Source organism: Etheostoma cragini, chromosome 9 (genome assembly GCF_013103735.1).
Source record: "Etheostoma cragini isolate CJK2018 chromosome 9, CSU_Ecrag_1.0, whole genome shotgun sequence".
In the NCBI taxonomy this organism is placed as follows: Eukaryota; Metazoa; Chordata; class Actinopteri; order Perciformes; family Percidae; genus Etheostoma; species Etheostoma cragini.
Genome location: NC_048415.1, coordinates 24,902,285 through 24,924,996, shown reverse-complemented (window position 1 = coordinate 24,924,996; position 22,712 = coordinate 24,902,285). Strand labels below are relative to the sequence as shown.

The 22,712-nt window shown below is 40.6% G+C and overlaps 3 protein-coding genes and 1 long non-coding RNA gene across 6 annotated transcripts in view; 2 read left to right on the top strand and 2 right to left on the bottom strand.

Annotated features, from left to right (window-relative positions):
- The first annotated feature begins 1,409 nt into the window (after positions 1 to 1,409).
- Positions 1,410 to 17,052, top strand: LOC117950197. The gene is made up of 3 exons (XR_004657836.1): positions 1,410 to 1,494; positions 4,650 to 4,652; positions 17,040 to 17,052. It is a non-coding gene; the product is annotated as an uncharacterized LOC117950197 (long non-coding RNA).
- tmem165 (transmembrane protein 165) lies at positions 1,600 to 8,555 on the bottom strand. Of its 2 annotated transcripts, XR_004657828.1 has the most exons (7): positions 8,204 to 8,555; positions 7,107 to 7,332; positions 5,475 to 5,650; positions 3,929 to 4,111; positions 3,560 to 3,665; positions 3,015 to 3,172; positions 1,600 to 2,236 (listed from the first exon to the last, which is right to left on the bottom strand). XR_004657828.1 is itself a non-coding variant. In XM_034880953.1 (6 exons), exons 1-6 carry the CDS (start codon positions 8,351 to 8,353, stop codon positions 3,096 to 3,098), a joined length of 918 nt encoding a protein of 305 aa, XP_034736844.1. In that variant the 5' UTR covers positions 8,354 to 8,555; the 3' UTR covers positions 2,335 to 3,095. The 2 variants fall into 2 exon arrangements, 1 of the variants encoding a protein (XP_034736844.1); XM_034880953.1 differs by lacking the exon at positions 1,600 to 2,236 and having other exon boundaries at positions 2,335 to 3,172.
- On the bottom strand, positions 10,234 to 14,349 carry srd5a3 (steroid 5 alpha-reductase 3). Its single transcript, XM_034880949.1, has 5 exons — positions 14,057 to 14,349; positions 12,870 to 13,021; positions 11,239 to 11,424; positions 11,032 to 11,157; positions 10,234 to 10,612 (listed from the first exon to the last, which is right to left on the bottom strand). The coding sequence occupies exons 1-5, from the start codon at positions 14,302 to 14,304 to the stop codon at positions 10,353 to 10,355; spliced, it is 972 nt and encodes a 323-aa protein (XP_034736840.1). The 5' UTR covers positions 14,305 to 14,349; the 3' UTR covers positions 10,234 to 10,352.
- A 3,589-nt stretch (positions 17,053 to 20,641) lies between the features above and the next one.
- The window catches only part of kdr (kinase insert domain receptor (a type III receptor tyrosine kinase)), a 21,148-nt gene continuing 19,077 nt past the window's right edge, over positions 20,642 to 22,712 (top strand). For both annotated transcript variants that reach the window (XM_034880889.1, XM_034880888.1), the window contains exons 1-3: positions 20,642 to 20,923; positions 21,734 to 21,827; positions 21,913 to 22,115. In XM_034880889.1, the coding sequence (XP_034736780.1) occupies positions 20,857 to 20,923; positions 21,734 to 21,827; positions 21,913 to 22,115 (364 nt within the window). In that variant the 5' untranslated portion in view covers positions 20,642 to 20,856. The remainder of the gene's footprint in view (positions 20,924 to 21,733; positions 21,828 to 21,912; positions 22,116 to 22,712) is intronic.

Below are 22,712 nucleotides of genomic sequence, written 5' to 3'. Positions count from 1 at the left end.
CCTTGCATGTATTTCTCGAGCCAAACCAGTCATACTTTAAAAGAAAACCTTTTAAAAGGCAAATGTGTCGATCGTTTGATCCCCATTCAATTTGAAAATAAAATTCAAATGAAAACTCTGCTGCTAGCTCAATCTACTTGTTGTCCTAGGCGGGTCCACTCAGCTCAATAAACCACACGCACAAATCGGTTGGTCCAGAAATCAGACAGCACATGAAACATTTTTATTGAGTGTTTTAGATATATAGGCATTTCTAATGAAGAGGATTAGGGGCACTGGTGAAAAAATGTAGTTCTAACTCTATTCTCAGAATTCTGAGAATAAAGTCAGATCTCCCTAATCCTCTTCCGTACATTTCCACCGACCTGTAGCACAAACAGAAGTATTTCACAGCTGGACACAGCCTGTCAAATATTGACAATGCAGCTTAAGTCTGTTCACGTTAAAAAAATATTTCCATCCCTTTCCTCCACTCCAGTAGTCTGCTTATGGTAACCTCTTGCCCTTTACGTTTCTACAGTACTATAGCTTATAAAGGAAAGCAAATGAAGCTGAATAAATAGAGAACCACTAAACAAAAAGGTGAAACGTAGGCTTGAATTCCATTTCCATGTCCAGGTGCTTATGGCAAAGGTAGTGACTTGTACTGGAGAGTTGGAGTAGGATATATTTTGGATTTATTTTCTATCCGATGGTGAAGCACTGCTTTTGCGATTCGGGGCAGCAACTATAGAGGCAGCGAGGTTCATCCGTAATGGCTTTAATCTCTGAGGAATATGTAGTGGTGATTACTGGCCATCCTTCCACCTGATCCATGGTTTGTTCACTATCGGCACCGGATCTAGAATCAGTATATATGAAGCACCCAGATCAATCAACATCTCCAATATGTGATTTTAAAGGAGGTGCACATAAACTATGTTAAAGGTCCTATGGCATGAAAATGTCACTTAGGTTTTTTAACATATAATTATAAAATAATAATAATAATATGCGTTCCCCAGCCTGCCTATGGTACCCCAGTGGCTAGAAATTATGATAGGTGTAAACCGAGCCCTGGGTATCCTGCTCTCCCTTTGAGAAAATGAAAGCTAAGATGGGCCGATCTTGAATCTTGCCCTTTGTGAGGTCATAAGGGGCCAGGTTACCTCCACTTTCTCTGATATGCCCGCCCAGAGAATTTGGCCCCTGCATGAGAGAGAGACATCATGGCTTTCAAAACTAGCAAAGTGGCAGTTAGTCAAGCCCCCCCCCACAGCCTATATAAAACAGACTTCAGATACAGTATTAGGGGACCACTAAGGTCTATATAAAAACTTCAGATACAGTATTGGGGGACCAATAAGGTCTGATATAAGCATCCAAAGAGCACCATGTCATGGGACCTTTAAGCGGTTTTGTAGTTCTCTGGGCACTGTACCTATACAGATACTCCTACGAGCTGTGGCTACACCTGGACAAAGAGGTATTCTAGTGGTTTACGTCTCTTCCTATGTGAAACAGAGAATTAATTGAAGGAAATATATCAATGACGTCTCTGCCTTAAATAAAATATCAATTTAAATCAAATCTCATAAAACTGTTGGCGCTGGGGTTTCGCAGTGTTCTTCTTCACGCTAGGGCTGGGCGATATGGAGAAAACCAGATATCACAATAGTGTTTATCAAATACCTAGATATTGACATTTTGACATTATTAAGGGGTTAACAATTGGTGCTTTCACAAGATCTTTTCCCAATAGGAGTTTTGATTACTACTATAATCAGTAATGTAAATACAATGGCTAAGTGCCTAAAGTCAAATAATAGAGCTAAAACTGTCTTGTATGTATCACTTCAGTTATGCAGCCTTTAAATCCAGGAAAAGACAACACCAGGACCATGTTACTGTTACGATATCCACTTAGTAAGACGATATCTAGTCTCATATCACGATATCAATATATCGCCCAGCCTTACCTTACATTGGAAAATGTTAAATCTAACGTAAAGTAGGCCTGCTTATTATGTGTATACCAACAGTCATAAAACATTAACATTTAAAAACAAGAAGAAGAAGAAAAAAGGCAAAGATTTCTTTTTTAAATGGACTCTTTTAAATGGGGTCTAACCGACGGCTGAGTGGGAGGAAGTACTGCATGTCAGGGTCTGTTGACGAGCCACAGACCCATTCACAGACGGCTCGGAGGCCAGCGATCAGTAACAATCCCGTCTTCCTTTCTCTCAAACACACACACCTTGTGAGGAGTATGCAGCCCTCCAAGAGAGCTACAGTCCTGCCCCGCCTTCCTTGCCAGCCTCTTTAAGTCAACGGTGTCTTCTCATTGAGGCTTTAACGTCATCAAGACTTTATGAGAAGTTCCCAGGACTTTCTGTTTCGAGTTCAATGTGAATCCAACTTCTGTAGTAGAGATAAAACATTCAGACTGCAGGCCAAAGTGACACAAATCCATTTTTTTTTTTTTTGCTCCTGTCTTGTTTTTTTACATTACAGCGTGAAGTGCCCAAGTCACAAGGCATCTGATCTTTTCTAGTTCCGATTTGGGCCACTTGGATGTGGTCCAAATCCGTTACAGGTCACATCCTTTTTTTAAATGCGAGCTCGGTCAGATCACGCCCAGTTGAGTCTGTTGCCACATTTAAAAAAATAAAGAATGTCAACAAAAAAATCGGAATTGAGTATTATGGTCTGCAGTCGGAACGTAGTCTTAGTGTTGTTGCAATGGTTAGGGCGGGACAAACAGCCCCTTTATCATCCTTATTGGTCGAAAGAATTTGTGACTTAACAAGTTCCCATCAAAGCTCTGGCCCACCTTCAACTTGAGCAGAGTGCATTCAGCCAGAAATGGGTGGGTGTTCGGGGGGGATTTAAAACGCCTGGGTAACAAACAAAAAAAACGTTGGAAGTGTTAGACCTGCACGAGAAAACCCATCGAGTTCCGCTACTGCAGGGCAACAGAGGCTCGCTAGGAGAACAGGACGGGACTCTGGCTTTCTGTTCAGCCCGTCGCATACGGAGTCAAAACTACAGTCTGTCTACAGCAACTCCAAAACTGACATGTATGTACAGAGAGAACCGGAAAGTCTTTGGTCCGATCACAATCCAGCGTCTGGCTTGATGAACAGGGCCGACAAGGCGAACGCCAGGAACACAATCCCTCCAATGATTGTAACTATGGGAGCAAAACAAGAAAATTTAGTTATAGACAAACAACCAACGCACGTTGTTCTACAGTTCAACGTAATTCAGTTGGAATCTATCCTATGACAGTTTACTTGAAGGTATCTACATAGGAGTGACACGTGAACACTAACTCTAATCCTAACTTGTCATAAAAAAAGAAGAAAAAAAAGACACTAAAAAGGCATTCATGACAGTGTCATGTCACTTTCATGTAGATATCACGTAACCCAAGTCAGGATCTCGTCTGAGATTCCCTGTGTTGTAAAGAAGCTTCTCTTTAGCCAATATAACGATAACATTTTAAGGATGGGCTGTGAACATGAAAAACTGGAAAAAAATCTAATCTGCTTTCAGAAAAAGAAAAAGCAACTCTCACCTGTCCTGACAGATATTTTCTGGGCGATCATTCTCCCTCCAATCACGGCCAGTCCTGTACACAAACAGTGTCCAATGGTACCACCCACGGCAACTCCAAATGGATTCTGGGAATTCAAATAAAAAGCGGCCTTTTATGTTGATGCATGAAAACGTAATGCATTGCCTTTCATAAATGTTTAAATAACAGCGTATTATCACCGCAGTCGGGGTTTCTGCTGTTTGCGGTACGGCTGAATAAGATAAACTGAGCATGTTGTTTAGCACCGGGGTCACCCAAGGTGAAAAGGCAGCGCTGCGATACTGTAGAATACTATCTAAAAAGGTACTAAAACACACAGGCTTGTGCCTTAGAGGTAATGTAACAAACCTCCCGCGCAGCTAGAATGATGGTGGTGAGCTGCGAGCGGTCCCCCCACTCGGCCAGGAAGGTGAGGGTGAGGGCCTGGATGAAGATGGGGGAGATGAAGCTGTGCCACTTTCCCTGAGGCATGGCGGCCCCTGATCCAGCCTCCACATCTGGAGTCCCATTAACCAGCTTGGACCGCTGGAGCTACGCAGAAAACAGAGGACAAAAGGTCTTTTTTTTTTTCTTTCTTTTTTAATTAATTTATCTTCACTCTCGTACACACAGTGAACGCCACACAACATGTCGGGAGTCCCCGACTTTAGGACACAGACTTAACTAAAGGTTTATCATCTAGGAAACCTCAGTTCAATCTACCGCTAGGAAGGCAGCAATTTCACACACACACACCCACACCCACACGCACCCCCCCCCCCCCCCCCCCCCCCCCCTTTGGGAACAAACTCAAACAAAAGTGTAATGTTATGGAAAACCCATTTCCTTCTTTTCACATCCAATATCCAACTGAAAAAAAATTGAGTATGCACCCCAACTAACCTGGAAATCATTTTAAACTAAAGTTAATACAGCGTGTCGGAGGAATACAGCCTCTCTCTCTTTTTTTTTTATAAATACAGCGTGTCCTACATCAGCCAGCAGGGCGTCAGAGGCAGAGGGGCCAGAGCGTTAGCTAACATTAGTTTTTGTCTTTTCTGGGTTCCGATAAACAGTTAATTCATCAAAGTCAGTGGGCCAAACGGTACTTTCCAAATAACTGTAGTTGGCATATTTCACAGGACTGCGTGAGTGCAGTGTTCATGTTCCAGTGTTTCAGCCTCAGAGGGGAGAGAGAGCCTGAGATCAGTAGAGTAGACGGCTGTGCAGAACCCTGTATAATACGACTTTATGACATTTCATAAACAGCTGACTCAGGAACAGTGCGCCGCTGCTACATGCATACAGCAGAAACCCTGCATGTGGAGCTGATGTTGCGTAACGTAAATCATGTGCCCGAGGGAATTTGACCGGCATAAAAATCTGCATATGTCAGACTGACCGGGAGGTCACGGCCAATTCTGATCAATTGGTGCATCTCTAATACAAATAAAGAGTTCTATCGGTTACACAGGGAATATTGAACTTGAGCTAAACTTAAAAAAGATAATAATAGACTTGTAACGGAAATATCTGGCAGGAAAATGGCACTCTGAAGAAAGAAAGAAATCCCTGAGCCCTACGTTCCCCTGTGAGAGCTGCGATTTTAACAGTAAACAGCCCCATACTCTCACTCATTGGGGTAATACACACGCCTTCCACAGTCATTGCATTAACTTTGGATTCAACCAATTTCAAAGTTAAACCCTCACACTGACACTTGAACTGCATCTTTCCAGGTCTTCCTCCTTGCATGTGCGAGTACAACACTATCTTCAACACCATGACAAAGCATTCCTGGTAGTAGAGGAATGTGAAACCATGGGGGAGCCTGTGAGTGGGTCAAATGATATACATTATGTATGCTTGGCTTACTTATGGTCACCCTGGGGTGTCTTTCTACGTATTGGCTCACCTCTTCGTCCTTCTTCTTGATCTCTGCCTGCACCTCCTCCAGCTCCTCCTGGCCTTCATCGGCACTCATTTTCAGCCCCTCTCGCAGCATGCGTATACCAAAGATGGCAAACAGAGCGGTGGACACATAGTAAGTGTAGATTCGGGGGATGACGGTGGTGGCATAGCCAAACAGCACTGGGGGGTGGATACAACAACTACTTCATTATTTACACACATATTTAGAGCACAGAGCTCTAATTCCAGCTTTGGGACACCTCTCCGTTACAGACTCACGCCTGCTATTGATCCAAGAAGTCGCCTGGCCCAGACAACCTGGATCCTCATCTTCTGATGCTTGAGGTGGATTTTATTGCTGAGCCTATTGCTCAATTCAATTTTATTTTATTTATAGTATCAATTCATAACAAGAGTTATCTCGAGACACTTTACAGATAGAGCAGGTCTAGACCCCACTCCAGAATTTACAAGGACCCAACAGTTGTAGTAGTTTCCTCCAGAGCGAGCAACAGGGCGACAGTGGCAAGGAAAAACTTCCTTTTAGACAGAACCCTGGGACAGACCCAGACCCAGACCCGGGCTCTTGGTAGGCGGTTTCTGACGACCGGTTGGGGTTAAAATGAAGAGTGGCAATAGTAGTCACAAAAAATAGTAGTTTGTAGTAGTTCTTTGTAGTAGTTCATGGCATAACAGGGCAATGTGCGGCATTACAAGGCACAGCAGGACGTAGCTCATATTGCTCGTATGTTTAACACGGGCCTCCAGACTAATTCCACCCCCAAAATCTGGAAAGCAGCCTTTGTTCTCCCTTCAGACTTTACCAGCTACCGCCCCATCCAAATGTGTTACCCCTGCGAAAGAGTTCCAAATATCAAGTAAACTTAATTGACATAATGTGAGAATCAGTTAGGCTTTAAATCATAATAACATTACAGCAGCTACTGTAGGTTGGTAACAAATGTTATTAGCAATGACGTGCTGCCCTGTGTTCGATTCCTTTGCCCATGAGCTGCAGTTCAGCGGCTTTGCTGATGTGTGTGTGGGTGACAAGGCATCTATTCCTTAGGAGAGGAACCAACAGACAGGCTCGGTTTTAAAGTGCATACTGAGAACCTAGTGAAAAAACTGAAGGCTAGGCTAAAAATCCCCAAATAAAGTATGTACTGTACATGCACGCGGCCTCCTTAACTGTGTATCACAGTTCTCTGCGTTTTACCGTACACATCACTGTGTACTTTATGATCTAGTTTTGTGGCCTTTAAGCCCAAGGAGACAGCAGCGTTGGTATATTTTTTTATACAAAGCTATAAAAAGGTAATATCCCTTAATTTCTGTGTAATCTTCTATCGCTCACCAACAGTTGTTGTGATTTTGTCTCCCTGGGAGAGTTCAAAACTGATTTAAAAAAAACAAAAACAAAACTGATGAGTTACATTCCTAAACGAGATTTTATATCATGTATCTGTGGTCTGTCAGTTTTTAACATGTCTCATTTTAAATTGTCCCTTGTCTGTTTTTGTCTTCATTTTTGTAACCTTGTATTAGTGTGCTATTTTGGAGAGGTCTCACCTGAAACGGGGATTTTAATCTCAAAGGACGTTGGTACAAAAACAAGACATTCACTTCTACTAACCAGAAAGACAAGTCATGGCTCCCAAGGCCAGCATGGCACCTGTCAACACAGTGAGGCGGTTGTAACGCATGGCCATGATGGCTGCAATGAAAAAGGTCTTGTCTCCCAACTCAGAGACGATGATGACAGAGAAAGAGGCCACAAAGGCATGGATGAAACCCGTGTTTCTTTCTTTGGGGACATCTTCCGAAACTGCCGGACCTATCGGATGGGGACTCGAGGCTTTCTGCAAACAAAGGCAACAGAGTAACACACAAGACAGTCAGCTACTTTACACTGGAAGCATGCCCATGTTCCCCCAGCCGTATGCTCCCACATGGAAGACTTTTTTCAAAATAAAGGCCCTATGTTCCAACATTTCCGTTTTCATATTTTTCAGATTTTACCGCCCTGACCCTGACAAAATGTCGTGGGAGGATAGGGCTTAAATTAAAGGGAACTGTGGGAATACCTAATTTTGAAAATGTCCTAGCAATGTGGGGACATTGGGCTAACCCCGGTACACTCAGTTTATAAAAGTCAAATTCAATGTCTGTCGCGCCTGAGGACATTATTGAAAATGTAAGGGGTGGCAGTAGCTCAGTCAGTTGGGTTGGGAAGCGGAGGGTCTCTGGTTCGAGTCCCCACACGGACCAAAGTATGGTGGGGGACTGGTAGCTGGAAGGGCGCCAGTTCATCTCCTAGGTGATTGAGCAAGGCACCAAACCCCTTACTGGTCGGGGCGCCATTTAGTGCATGTATATTGGTATTGGGTATGCGTGTGTAATAACTGAGTGTAAATAGTAATTTCCTTAAACCGGATTAATAAAGTATCCATTATTGTAAACAAAGCTATAAGCGACATGCTAACACCCCTTTGTATTTCATGTTTTCTTAACATTTGCTTGCCATATCTCAAATGAAAGCCCAAGTTTACCCACTTGAGCTAACATTACACCCATAGACTGTATATTAACGGTCTATGGTTACAACCGGAACACAATGTGGCAGGTAGCTATCTCAGTTAGCATGTGGCTAGCGCGGAGCCGCTAGCTAGCAGTAGCAGCTCCGGCGACGATAAAAGGTTTAATTGGTCATTCTTAACTCAAAGCTTGTACCTCTTGTGGGGGTTGCTCTTTGACAGGCGGGTTCTCCTCTGGAACCGCAGCAACTCCGACCAACAGCAACAATACGGCGGAGAGCAGGAAGAAGAAGGACATCCCATTTCTAGCAGCACGTCGGTCCCCTCCGCCGACCATGAGAGGCATTATGGCTTCCAAAGGACTGACCGCAGTTTGCGCTTTAATTTGCCTTTTGGAAATCACTTAATATCATCGATGACAAAACGGGCTAACTTCATATTAGCTCCCTACCTAGCTATAACATTTAAGGGAATCCTTGCTTATACACGTCACGATGCCACCTAACCGACCAGGCGGAAGTTAGATTCTTTCTTCTTCGTCTACTTCTTCTTCTTCTTCTGGCTTTTCTGCAGACTAGAAGCCTTGCTGCAAAATTGCTGCCACACACAGGACCCATTTATATTTAATTCATTGAAGTAGTCCTGTCTTGGCCTGTAATGAGGAGACAGTGGCTTGAATAAGTTTACACACCCATGCTGAAGTAGATTAAAAAGAGGAATACATTTATTTAATTTTAATTGATCTTAATGCTTTAATTCAAAACATTTAAGAAAAGCACAAATTTTCTTTGTGAATGACTAATGTAATGTACATCACAGGGGGCATAAGTACACCCCCCCCATGTTAATATCCCATAGAGGCAGGCACATTTATATTATTAAAAAGTAAGTTATTTAATGGATCAGAATACTGTGCATCATGATAAAGTTCCCTTGGACTTTGGAATTAAAATAGCCCCCCCATCATCAGATAGGCGTGGGGAACTTTCCCTAAGATCATCTCTCAATACAAATCAAACCATCTATTAAGCTGACTGAAATAACAACATGCCTATCTCTAGGTTAGTGAAGGGTAAGTGATGGGGGGGGGGCTATCACTTGTGTACAAGAACCTCTGACCACTCTGGGTAATCTGTAGTGATTGTTTTACAATGCATATTTAATTATAAAAATGTGTATTTTCTGTACACTAAAAGTAATCTTTATCAGTTTTTTGGCCCAAGGTTTAATTAAAATCAGTTACTATTTAGGGGATTTCTGAAATCTTAGTGTGGACTCCAATTATACACAAAGTAATTAAAATAAATAAGTATACAGAAAGTAATTAACCATTCCACTCCCATTCTTACTTTTCAGTTTCCTTTTTATTGTGTAAAATTGTAATAAAGTTGATTTGGTATTCAGGTTGATATATGTATCAAAAACTATTTCCAAATGTTTGTGCAACAGCAGGGTATTGTTATATCCATCATTATGGAAAAAACTAAGTTTCTTATATTAATGAGATTTTCTTTAAAGGTGCCCTGCCACACAAAACCGTTTTTACTACTTTTTTTTTTTTTTTTTTTTTTTTAATATATCAGGTCCGTATGTAATTATGTTATGTTGGGAATTTGAAGATGAACTGCTCCCTCCTCTGTCAGCTCTAGCCACTGGAAAGAAATAAGAGGAGAAATCAGACCAATCACTACAGCTGGTCAGTCTGATGTCATGTTGCCTGAGCTCATTAATATTCATGACCTGGGTAAAGAATGCTGATAGCCAGGCTCTGATTGGCTAGCTGTTAGCCAATCAGAGTCAAGCAGCAAGAACTGGCACAAATGGAGCTGAGTCTTCCTGCAGGCTTTCTATACCACGCTAGAATGGCTTGAAACAAGGTAACCAAGGTAACCAAGTTACGTCCAAGAGTCCAATGGTAGAACTTCAGACATTACCACAAAGTCATGAAATACGCGTGGCAGGGCACCTTTAAAAACTTTTATCACTATATACTTATAACATTTCTCTCATTATTACGTCATACCCACTTATTTAACAGAATACTTATTGTTATAGAGACAAGCTGGTATGCTGTAAAAAAACATTTAAGTTGAGAAAATGTGTCATCTGTCCATGATTACCTCATTCCAACAAAACAAGGTATTGTGAGGAACAAGTGATTTTCAGTTACATTGATGACACAACAGCTCACCTCTCATGGAGAGACTTCTGCTGTGGAAGAATGCTGTGCTCAGAGTGAGAAGAGTTTTACTCCCACACCTTCATATCATCAGACTTCTCTGACATTTTTCTAGGACTTTACAGTTCCCAATAAGGAATGCGAAACAGAGGGCTCCAATAACAAATCACAGCACAAAAGGTATAAATGCTTTTCTACGCTTCGGATATGACTCATATTTTGTAATATAAAGTTCATGACAAAGCTGTGCTGCCAGTGCCTGGTTGAACAGCACATAAAGAACAACAAGCCACCAGGTGAGAGACAGGCATCCGAAAACCAAGCTCAGTGAGACGTAGATCAGTAGCTCTGCGAGGTAATGTGGGCATGACACCAGCTCGAACCAGCCTCCCTCTGGCACTCTGTGAGCCAGCGTTTCCACCCTCCCTGAAAGACACCAAAGACAACAAACCAAAAACACATCAGTATGCATGCCACTGATAGACAAGTGGTTTACCTTACCTTACTATGCAATTGGTTACATGCAGTATGGGCTATGTTAAAGCTGCACTAGTGAATATATTTATATGTATCACATGACTATGTGTAATGTGAATGGTATTGCTTACAGACATAAATCAGCTTGTAGCTAACTCTGGTACAGCTAAGAAGCTGTACCCTGTCAAATAAAAAAATTAATTGGGATAAACGCACAGATCACCAATGCTGCAGCTCTACAGAGCTGGAGGCAGCAAAGAAAATCGGATCTAATAATTATGGTCAATTGGTATTTAATAATAATTAGCAGTACTTCATTATACATGATTTGTAGTAAAAGAACAAACCCCCCCCCAGAAAAAGCATACCTGACTTTCCGGTGCGAAGCCTGGCCAGCAAGACAATGGATTGATGCTGCATCAGTGAGGCTCCAATGAAAAGTGCGTTTCCAGCCGCATGAAACCAGTCGAGCTGAGAGAGGAGGGTTCCGCTCCCTAAAAAGAACATCACAAACATCACGCCACAAAGGAGAACCAGGGAACCGCACATGTAGAGAGAAGTGATTTCGGTTCTACCTTTTCCCTGACGATCTGCGCAGAGCACCGTCAACCCCAATACGATGTAATAGCACAGGCCGAACACATACTGCACCACATGTATGGCTCCATCAGAGAAAACACTGACAAACAGGCACTCAATCAGCCTCCGGAGGGAGTGGACGCAGAGCAGCAGCTGCACCAGCAGAGTAGACAGCTGTGGGACTAAAACACAGTATGATGACCAGAAAGTGGGGCATAAAAAGTGTAAAATTTGCAATAAAAGCTACATATTTGGCACAGAATATATTTTATAAGTTGTAAAAAAGATCTAGATATCGATGCACTGGAAATTTTGCCCATGAGGGCCATGGCGACCATATTCCAGAATGGCTGCCATATAGATAATAAATATGCCTAAATGTTGCTGAAAACTTTTTTTTTATTACTCTTGCCAAGACATGTTCTAGCTGATTAGATCAGATGTTATAAGACTACAGACTAGGGGTGTACATCTTCACTGGTCTCATGACTCAAATATGATACATCACAATTCATCACGATGCGTCACCTCCTAAATATTATTAAATATTGCTTCACATGGTCTTCATCAACATATTCAACCAGTCGGATATACGAACGCCCGTTTTGTATCAGCTGCTCTTAAAAAAGACACTTCCTGAATGTAGCGGAGTCCGAACACAGCAGACAAAAGGCAAAAACAAAATAAGCAGCGACCGGAAAATCAATAAGTAATATCAGTAGGCAATAATCGATTATGGTCTGTCAGTGCCTCAATGCAGAATCGTCTAGGTCTGCATTGCAATGCATCGATGCAATGATTAACTTCAACAGCCCTACTACAGATGTGCTTCCTTCACTGTTTTTTTAAGGATGCTTTCTTTCTTCTATGTAATGTGACATGTAAAATAGCGAGTTATGTTGCGTACGTTTGTTCACTGATTTACAAAAATTTGTTTGTAAATTATTTTAATTCCAAAGGCCAAGGCAAATATATTAGGATGCATAGAATCCTGATTCATACAACTCTTTGGGAATTTAACAGAGGGGGGTGTATACTTATACCCCCGCTATTTTAAGGAAAAACATTTATTTATCTATGATTCATTCTCAGAGAAAATTGGTGTCCTTAAAGGTTGGATTTTTCTTTTCTTTTTTAATTAAGGCATTACAATCAATTTCCAAAATATGATTTTTTATTCCTCGTTCTAGTCAACTTAAGCATGGCTGTGTAAACTTGAGCATCACTCTACATGTCCCCATGAGGCCGTGGATGCCATGAGGATGCCGTCAGTAGGATGCAACTCCATGTTTTAAATGATGCACTTCACGGCCATCACATATTGATTTGTACTGTTGATTCAGATGTTGTTGTGCTAGCTGTTTCTGTGGTGCAATGTCTAAAAGAAGCGACTGAGCCTTGGCTTGCATTTATGGCTTGAATACTCAAACATTTGAAAGGCCCTTCAGGAGATACATTTGCAGCATCCCCATATCCATATCTTTACATAACATATAAACCTACATCCGTTCCAAATGTCTTGCTTTTACCACAAAATACACAATTGTTTAGGATGTTTTAAACTAGCTGCCCCTTACAGTACCAGTGTGAATTAAACAGGATAACAAAGGCTTTAATAAGAGCCTACCTTGACTGTCAGTGCTGGGAACACCTGTCAAAAAGTCTAATACCCCAGTCAGCCATAATGGGTATGACTGATGCTGAAATATAGAGATCAGGTAGAAGGCCAGAAGAAGACCATTCCAGCCAACAGAGACGGCATAGAAATGCCAGAACCACCTGGACAGAGAGAAAAGTAAAAAAACTGTTATGGTTAGTATGTGTGTGTGTGTGTGTGTGTGTGTGTGTGTGTAACTAAATAAGCATCAACACATTCAAGGTTTTAACCCTCGTGTTGTCTTCCCGTCAAAATTGAAAGTAACCCTTTTGTTGACACTTTTTAATCAATTTTTTAAGTTTTTTCTCCCTTTTTCAACACTTTTGACTTTTAAAAAAAATGTTTGTCACTTTTTTTTAATGTTTTCAACACTACATAACTTATTAACTTTAGTTCTAGTTATTTTTTGGAATCTATGGTCAATAAACCTCATTTATAGGAAATTATACCTAATGTTTGAGTTAGAAAAGTAGAAATTAGGAATTATTTCGACTAAAATTAAAGGAATGTATGTTGACGGATAATCACAGACTGGAACATGTCAACTTTTCCACAATACTACTTCAAAACCACTTCAATTTTTTGCTATAAAATTGAATAAGACGCCCCAAAATTAATGTAAGTAGAGATTTGTACTTCCCAAAGAGTGTTGTGTGGAATCAATTATGTTATTTTGGTGAATTAAAAATAACATTGATATAGGACAGCATGAGGACATCATGAGGGATAATTAACCCCAAGAATGTCAGTTACAGTAGGGTTCGAAAGATAGGGCACCCCAGGTACAAATATGATGCCTTTTGGAGATTTTTCCATCTTTTCTTGGCTTATTTATGCACATTAATACACATTTTTACCTGGGGTGTTCAAACTTTCGAACTCCACTGTAAATATATTAAAAAATGTGTTAATTATGCACACAATTTCTAAAGTCATTATATTACAGTTTACCGCGATTGTGTAGCTGTGTTTTCCACAGCTACACTAAATCTCTGTCACACCAAACTCTGTGCAATTTTCAGGGAATTTAAGAAATGCCACAAAATGTTTCATTATTCAATCAGATATTTTATGTACTTTTATTATTATTTAATCCATTTACTTAGCTTGTTTTGGGTCCCTAAAATGTAAAAAAAAAGTAAAAAAAGGATAGCTACCTTTTTGGGACGTCAAATGCACGCAGCCAGTCGTCTCTTTTGAGGTTTTGTTTGGTCTTTCCGTACCGAATAAGATCCTGAAATAACACGTAAAGACGACATGTTTCATATTTTCTCGGCAGGTGTAATGACATTTTGTGAACACACAAAGCTAAAAGGAAAAATAAAGCCAGAAAAGACCATAAAACATCAGTAAAGCTCAAACCATAGCTATCTAAGCCCCAAGTCATTTTCAAGCTTGTGGACATTGTTTTGTGCGACGCTGAATAGAGACCGTCGGGAAACGGTCACAATAGTTCCGGGTGAAATGATGCCAGGAAATGCCACGATAAGTCATTTTTTAATTGTAATAAGTTAGTTAAATGCAAGATAGTGAAATACGTAATTCAATAGCTACTTATCTAACAAAAAGTTGATGTCCTTTAGTTAATAATGTAATTGTAACAGTAATGGTAATAGTATTTGTAAGTATATTGTGGCTGCAGCCAATGATTATGCATCTAACGATTATTTTCGTTTTAATAATTATTGGTTATAATCATCATAGACTTTTAATATTAACAGTTAACATTTTATATTATAATATACAGTCTATGGTTATAATACAACGTAAAAAATTACTTTAACAATTATTTGCTTATCAAAATAGCTTCTGAGTTAATTTTCTGTCAATCAGATATCCACTTAATCACTTTATCAACTTTTTATTTCATCGTTTCAGCTCTAAGTAAGATTCTTTACTAATGTAAAAGTAAGAGTATCACAATGTAAAAATACTCACATTGTTACAATGTTACCCATAATGGCCTAATATTAATATAGACATTGGATCATTATAATTATGCATGAATTAACATGAAAGCTGCATTTTAATAATGTGGTAGGTGGAATTTTAACCACTTTGTATATAGCTGGGAAAGTAAATAAAGCACTATTTGTGCATTTATTTTTTTAATGTAAAGGTTTTTTTCTGCAATGTATCTTGTAAACTACAACTACAGATACATGTGCAGATAATATGCAGCTAGAGCAGCGTAAGAAAAACAATTTTTCCCTCTGAGATGTAGCGGAGTAGAAGTAGTAAGGAAGTTGAATCTAAGTGCTTTTTCCAAAACCTCATCAGTTCTTCCACTTTGATCTGCATCCCAGCGTTAGAGCACATGCTGTTGTCCGACCTCACGGCCTCTGTAATCCACTCATGCTCATTTTTTGCTGAGCTTTCCACTCACAGGTCTCACTCGGTGTGTTCCTCCTCTCCACACTGCATTAATGTGTCAAAGGAAAAGAAGTGTGTGTTGTGTGAAAGACTTGGTCAAGCCTTTGAGGCAATAGAGTCCAGGATGAAGCGTGGACTGTTTCCTGCCCCCCCCCCCCCTCCCTCCTTTGTCCTCAGTGTCCTCTTGAAACATTTTTTACTGGACCAAGAGTTTCTCTGTCTCTTGTTTCTTGCACGCTGTGTGCACTGTATCAGGTAGCTTGTGGGTAATTTGTCTAGCTAACGTGAGGTGATCATATTTCATTTCACAAAAAAAGAGGACACTCTGGCCGGCCTCGAGACACAAATACAGACAGGCTTAATGAACATGCTTTATTATGCCTCAATGGTACAAAACAACTTATGTAATAAAATCAAATCTGTAACAACCTGAAACAAAATAATAGCTCTCTTTTCAAATAAATAAATAAATATGAAATAATGTAAATGAACTTCTGTGTCAGCTCCAAAATCCAGCTTCAACTAAATATCTCTTAACACCTTTTCAATGTAATAAGATAAGGTTTTTTGGTGTTCATGTGAGCTTTAAAATCTCCAGCACCTTTATTAGACACTGAAACATATGTGCAAGCATAATATAGGCCTATATTAAAATATAAGGCAGCCTCTCGGGAATTAAATCACGCTACAAAGTACCGTAGTGTTGTGTGCAAAGTGCCAGTCAATTTAAGTACACGCTTAATGCTATTGGGCCCATGAAAAACAGTGACAATTTGACATTTTCAAGAATTTATAAACTCCCACCCCCAGGAGTCCCTGGACAGTACGTAAAAAGTGGACATGTCCGGGTAAAAGACGAGACGTTTGGTCACCCTAGCTAACGTCAACGGTAGGTAGCCGCTAGCGTTAGCTAGCTTTACGTTTTCGCTACCAGATAGTTAGCTAACGCCATGTGGCTAACGCTAGCTAGAAGGGTTTGTGGTGACTTTTCCTGGAACGCTAGCAAGTTGTGAGTCGTGACTTGAAGTCGTGACTTACGGGCTAACAACTATGTCTGGTACGCAGCATTAAACGTGCAAGTTTCCAGACCGAGCTGAAGGAAAGAAACTAAATTAAGCGGCAGAGTGGGCGGTTTTACCCAGTCTAGCCATAGCAATCATTACGGGAGCAAAGTTGGAAGTCACCTGATGAAGTACATTAATGTCAAATCCCCTATGCGGAGGTAGGTTGGGTATGAATAAGACACACACAAGATTTTCAGACAGGAGGCCAAACACTCTGTGTCCCATTTTTTTTCTCTTTTTTGACTTTGACTAGCTCCAGTAACCCAAAGTTTACAGATTGTAACCAAGTGGGATGTAAACTACTGACACAACATAGGGCCTGCTACTCCTATTCGGAAATAATTACCCCCAGTGGATAAATAGGAAAATTAAAAAATTGGATTTAATGAATTCTGTGCGAACTCCACACTTTGCAAAGCCATCAGTTAGGCCGGATTGGACCCTTTGGCCGGCCGGGACTCAAGGCCCGTATGTTTGACATCCCTGTATTGGTGTTTGGTTGTATGGTTTAGAGAGCTTGCTCTTTTGTGCTCTTTTTAATGAAACACATTTTTTTCCCTTTTATTTGATAGTGGATAGACAGGGAAGGGGTAGAGAGATAGGGGGTGACACATGGCAATGGGTCGGAGGTCGGATTCAAACCCCGGCCTACATTGGGCGCACGCTCTTACCGGGTGAACTAGAGGCCACCCAGGTCTCAGAGAAAAACTGTTCCTCTAACTGTGCTAAACTAACCTTCTACTGTATTTATGCTGAAGTCTTTTCTGCTTCTCCGTATGTGGTTTGGTTTCTGTGTGCATTGCCGTGAACATGTCATTGTCATTTCTTCTCGCTCTCTTTCTTCTTTTGTTGTTTTTCTCTGCTCAGTAATTACTTAGGTCAACTGTGTTGTGTTTAATGTGCTCAGTTCAGTTGGAGCTCCAGAAAAGTCAAACTTTTTGATGACTGACAATTTTCTTTTACCAAGTTTTATCTCTTTGTTATTATCTATTTCATTTGTCCGGATTTTATGCACAACACATATTTCATGGTTTTTAATCTACACATTTTCATTCAGATTTTATTATATAAATTGCTTTTTATTTAGTAGATAGGCAGGCTTTTGTGCTCTTATAATAATGTCATCTCGGAATGTAGTTTGTGTTTGTTTCCCCAAATTTAACTGTGCCCTCTTTTCTGGACAACAGTGTAGAGTGGATACACAAACACTCACCCCTCCCTGTCTCTTTCTCTCTCTCTCTTTTTCTCTCAATCTCTCTTTTTCTCTCTCTTGCTGTCTCAATCTCTCACTCTCTCTCTCTATCTCTCTTTTACTCTCTCTCTCTCTCTCAATCTCTATTTTTCTCTCTCTCTCGCTGTCTCAATCTCTCACTCTCTCTCTCGCTCAATCTCTCGCTCAATCTCGCTCTCGCAATCTCTCTCTCTCTCTGTCTCTCAATCTCTCTCTCAATCTCTTACTCTCTCTCTCTCAATCTCTCTTTTACTCGCTCCCTCTAAATCTCTCTTTTTCTCTCTCTCTCTCTCTCTCTTTCTCTCTCTCAGTCTCTCAGTCTCTCTCTCTCAGTGCGATTTTAATGCAAACACTGTATGTGAATTCAGAGAGACACTTCTTCTAGCTCTCTATATTAGAACACAGAACCAATTTAGGTTCTTTATGCTTTGTTTTTGTTTTTTATCAAAAAAGAAAGGACAACATGGTGGATTTAAAATGTGATGCAGATACTAAGCACCTATTACTCATATTAAGACCCAAAAATGTAATATGTCCCACACAACTTCAAACATTTCCTGCAGTCCCCCCCATTTGCCTCCAGATTCTTTATAAAATCACCTCTTATGTGTCTCTCTGGCTTTGAGATGGCCAGCGTTCAAAGCAATCACCTAATGTTGAATTTGGAAAACAAAAGCAGAAAGAGAAATGGAAAATGTCTTCTGTTTCCAGCTTTTCCAGAAGTGTAGTTGGTGTGGAATGCCCTCCAGGAAGTGTTGGTTAGGAGGGGGGGGGTTAGGCGCTTTAGTAAGCTAGGAGTCCCCGTAGAAGTGACCAGGTCAGGAAACATGTGGATCTAGCACATAACATAAAACCCCATCACCCCTATACACCCTACTGAATCCACGCCAGCATCAAAACACACACACCTCCTCCTTTTCCTCCTCCTCTGCAGGTGAAATGCTGTTTTCCTGCTGGCATGTATTGGCTCTGTCCCAAATGATCTGACGAATTAAGCTCGAACTTCCAAAGCTTAACGGATATCTTTGGGCAGGCAATGAAACTGGATCCATAGATTTATTTGGTCCTGCTAGAAGACTACAAAATAAATCATGTCATAGTCATTGTTGTTGTGTTACAGTTGTGTCAGTTCCATTTTCCATTTGTGAAAAGGTACGCAAATACAGTATAAATAGATATATATATTCAAATGACAAAGTGGAGTGGGTGGAGACCAAAAGCAAAGCTAAAAAGAGAGTGAATGGACCATATTGTTCAAGGGGGCACAAGCATTACTCCATATAAATCCTTATGTTGCTCCAAATCTCCTGGAACTAAATGGACAGATGTTAGAGTGGGGAGGGGGGGCTGCCATTGGAAAGGCACCCCGAGCAATTGGGGGTTCGGTGCCTTGCTCAAGAGCACCTTGGCAGTGCCCAGGAGGTGATCTGGCACCTCTGCCAGTCCAACACCATACTTTGGTCTGTATGTGGACTTGAACCAGCAACCCAATCCAACTCTCCACGGACTGAGCTATCGCCCCCCCCCCCAAAGTGTTAATAAGAAATTGTTTTTGGATGAGTTCCCAATTTATTTCTTCAAAATAACTTTTTAAAAGTTAGTTACAAGCCGTGACACTGGTATAATTTTCACCTTGTGTGTGTGTGTGTGCCTATAGTCCCACCACCGAAGCAGTTTTGAGTACTTTGCCAGGTGTTTGGATGTCTGCAGACAGACATTGTCTCTGTGATTGCGTCCCAAACATGCAAGATGAATTAATGAAACTTTACGGGTGTGTAGTTGAGATTAAAATGAAAGCTGAGGGTAAGTGTGCCGGAAGTGGGGGGCAGGAAGTAGGAAGGGGCCCCCCACACAGTTTTAGCCCCTGGCTTGATTCGGCATCCAGCTGTTATTTATCTGTAATCACGTGCTCAATTTGTTCTTCTTCTACATTAAATGCATTTAAACATTGCAGTCATACAGCTTTTCTTTTGGTGGAAAAAGATTAATAAATGTTATTTAATAATCAAAGTTATACATAAATATACCATAAATACTTGACTAATTGTATAAGTAGCTTATTAATAACTAAAAGTGTTGGAATGTAATTAAGTACATTTACTCAAGTTCTATAGAGGCTTACTTAAGTACAATTTGGTGGTAGTATTCCTACTTGTACTTTACTTGATAGCTTACTCCTACTACACTACATTTAGGGGAATATTGTACTATTTACTCAATTATTTAACAGCTTAAGTTAGACAGCTAGTTAGCCTACTTATAAATACAAAATGTTACAAATCAGCACTGCCTTAAATGTATGCATCAATATTAATATTCAAAGTTTGTGTTATTATCAAGTGGGCCATTCTGCATAATTAATAGCCTGTTTAATTTGATTGCTAAAACCTTTTTTTTAACTAACCCTCCTGTTGTCCTTGGGCAAAATTTGACCCCTTTAAAAAATGTCAATATCTGAAATATGGGTTTACTTTTAACCAATTTACCTCAACAAATTGATTGGATTCCATACAACGCTTTTTGCAAATACAATTGATCACTTTCATTCCTCTGATCTTACTTATTAGTGCAAATAATTCATAATTTCTGCTTTTTTAATTTAAGTATTAGGTACAATTCTAAATAAATGAGTATTATTGAACATGAATTCCAAAAAGTAATGTAAATCTAGTCGTAGTAAGGTGGCACTAGTGAAAACTATTTTAAAAAAGCCTGAAAGGGGATGAAAATGTCGAATGTTTGACCGTTTTTTAACCCGGGAGGAGAACAGAAGGGCTAAAGATGAACTGAATGGATGGACTTTACTTGTATCATTTATACATATACTGTACATATACTGTATTATTGCGATTTATAGTCAAGTGAAACTTAACTTCAGGGTGCTGCTTATTAGACTAAATTGAACATTCAAACTACTGAAATGTCCCTTTAAAAAAAGGATCAACAACAGCAACAGGTCCAGAAGGGTAGTTTTTAGTTCCAGGGGGAGAGAGAGAGTTGCTCCTCCCCTGCTGCCCCCCCCCCCTTTCTCCTTCCCTACATCCTTTCTGCAGCAGCCGCTCCATTGGGACACACTTTACACTGTAGGCCTACTGCTGCTGATCCGCGTCCACTGCCGCTCTTCTGCTGCTAGTTTTCATGACTTTGTGGCACTTCAAAATATCTCCGGAGTGGAATATAAACCATCACGGATCAATGGATTAGCACCGAGCTTTTAGGATTATTAATACTATATTGAAGATTTTTTTTATTGGATGTTCATAAGGACTCTGTCTATGTCTTCAGTTGGATGATGGCTCAGGCAGTATCTGTCATTCCACTGTTTGGCATTCTTCTAAAAAGCCTTTGCGTTGCTGGTAAGAGAATAAATTCAAAATTTTACCATGACTAATGTTTTCAGATAAATGACAAACTGAAGGAGCTTTGTTATAGTCTTAAATAATATTTTACCAGATTGTTTTTATTTCTTTGTCAATTAATCCAAATTGTCCTCAGTTGGGACTATGAGGACTGTCATAGGGCTAGCGCTGACTACTGTTGTGATTTATAAACAGCTGCAAGAATCTGTTCACTGGATACATTTGAAATACAAAGAGTATGAAAAAATATTGCAGTGTGAAAGCAAATTTTTGCTGCCGGTCTTATTTCCAGTTTTTAATTGTTAAAGAAAAGAGATGATCACGTTATTCATAGGTCAAGTTAAACTAAGACAAAACCGTATAATGCTTACTTTGTCAGACCTAAACTGTTTTTTCTTCTCCATACAATGCATTATGTGCTTTAGGGCCTAACAGGGAGGAGGTGGGCAGCCTGTATCCTCAGAAACAGGAACCCCACCTAGGCCACACTGTGCTTGGCCATTGAGCCTGACCCTTCCCATCTTCCCCTGCTTCCTGTTTTGACACAGTTCAGCCATTTTCTGCAACAGTGGAAAAATGGCCCAGAGTAGCCAGAGAGCCAGTTACAAAACAGCCCTTTAAGTTTCTTCATGCTTCTGACCTGATTTAATTTCCATGAACCATGTGTAAGGACCATGCTGTGCGTGTTATTGGGAACAATAAAGACCCCTGACCCCTTTATGTTGCTATTGGTTGTCAGGGCCGTACAGGCTGACGTCATCTCTGTGGATTGTGTCTTTGTTGTGATTGAATTGTTGATTCCTGCAGCCATCGAACTGCGGTTTATGCCAGATCCACCACTGCTGAACATCCATGGCATTCACAGGATGAACAGATCTGACAACCTGGAACTGATATGCAGGTATGTATTAACGTTACTGAGTTTAATTCCTCCATTGATGGGTACACAAACACACAGACAGAGCTCTCTATCTCTTGACTAACAGAGGCCGTCAGTACCTGAGGTGGACGACCCCTCCTACGAGCTCTCGCTTTTCCATCAGTGACTGCAGCGGATCGGGACTCTTCTGCACAGCGCTGCGCATTTCCAATGCCACTGTCAATGAAACCGGGCAGTACCAGTGCTTCTACAGAGACCTGAAAGTCGAAGATGGCAAGACCTCAGCAGCCGCTTATGTCTTTGTCCGCGGTATAACCCATTTACAACCTTCTTTTTTTGGGTAGCTGGAGTGATGGCAGTGGCATGATGGGGCTGGGGTCTGTTGAGACGTCGTGTGTATGTATTTGGTCAGATTAAAGTTAAATTGATGAAATTCTTATGAGTAATATTACAGCAAATAGTGTCGCTGTCAACATTTTAAAAATACCGTGAAAAATCTGAGATAAACAAATAAAAATATAAGAGCAGCCAGGTCCACCCTGACCACCTCCTCACTGTGGCCCTGTCGGTGCTGTGTTGATTCCACTTTCTTCTTAATTTAAAGTGCTCAAATTATACCTTTTGGCTTTCCCCTTTCCTTTATTGTGTTATATCTTTTCTGTACACGTAATAGCTTTACAAAGTAAAGAAGCCAAAAGTCCCCCCCACAGGGACATACCATCTCCAACAGAAAATACTGTTCACCAACTGCTCCAAACAGCTCTACTGTAGTCCAGCCTTTACTTCAGAGACAAACGTTATGATGCTCACCTAGCTGCTATTGTGGCGCACCCTCATACTCTGCTTCTGACTGGCTAGTAGTCCTTACCTAGGTACTGTCAGGGCCCTCATACTCTGCTTCTGACT

Excerpts from the sequence above, each read along its gene's own strand:
- srd5a3 (XM_034880949.1), bottom strand. The coding sequence starts at position 14,304 with ATGTCCACAAGCTTGAAAATGACTTGGGGCTTAGATAGCTATGGTTTG. Across the intron at positions 11,425-12,869 it reads TCCCAGCACTGACAGTCAAG|TCCCACAGCTGTCTACTCTG; the intron begins GTAGGCTCTTAT and ends ACTGTGTTTTAG. Across the intron at positions 11,158-11,238 it reads CGCAGATCGTCAGGGAAAAG|GGAGCGGAACCCTCCTCTCT; the intron begins GTAGAACCGAAA and ends TGTTCTTTTTAG.
- tmem165 (XM_034880953.1), bottom strand. The coding sequence starts at position 8,353 with ATGCCTCTCATGGTCGGCGGAGGGGACCGACGTGCTGCTAGAAATGGG. Across the intron at positions 7,333-8,203 it reads AAGAGCAACCCCCACAAGAG|AAAGCCTCGAGTCCCCATCC; the intron begins GTACAAGCTTTG and ends CTTTGTTTGCAG. Across the intron at positions 3,173-3,559 it reads GAAAATATCTGTCAGGACAG|TTACAATCATTGGAGGGATT; the intron begins GTGAGAGTTGCT and ends TTGCTCCCATAG.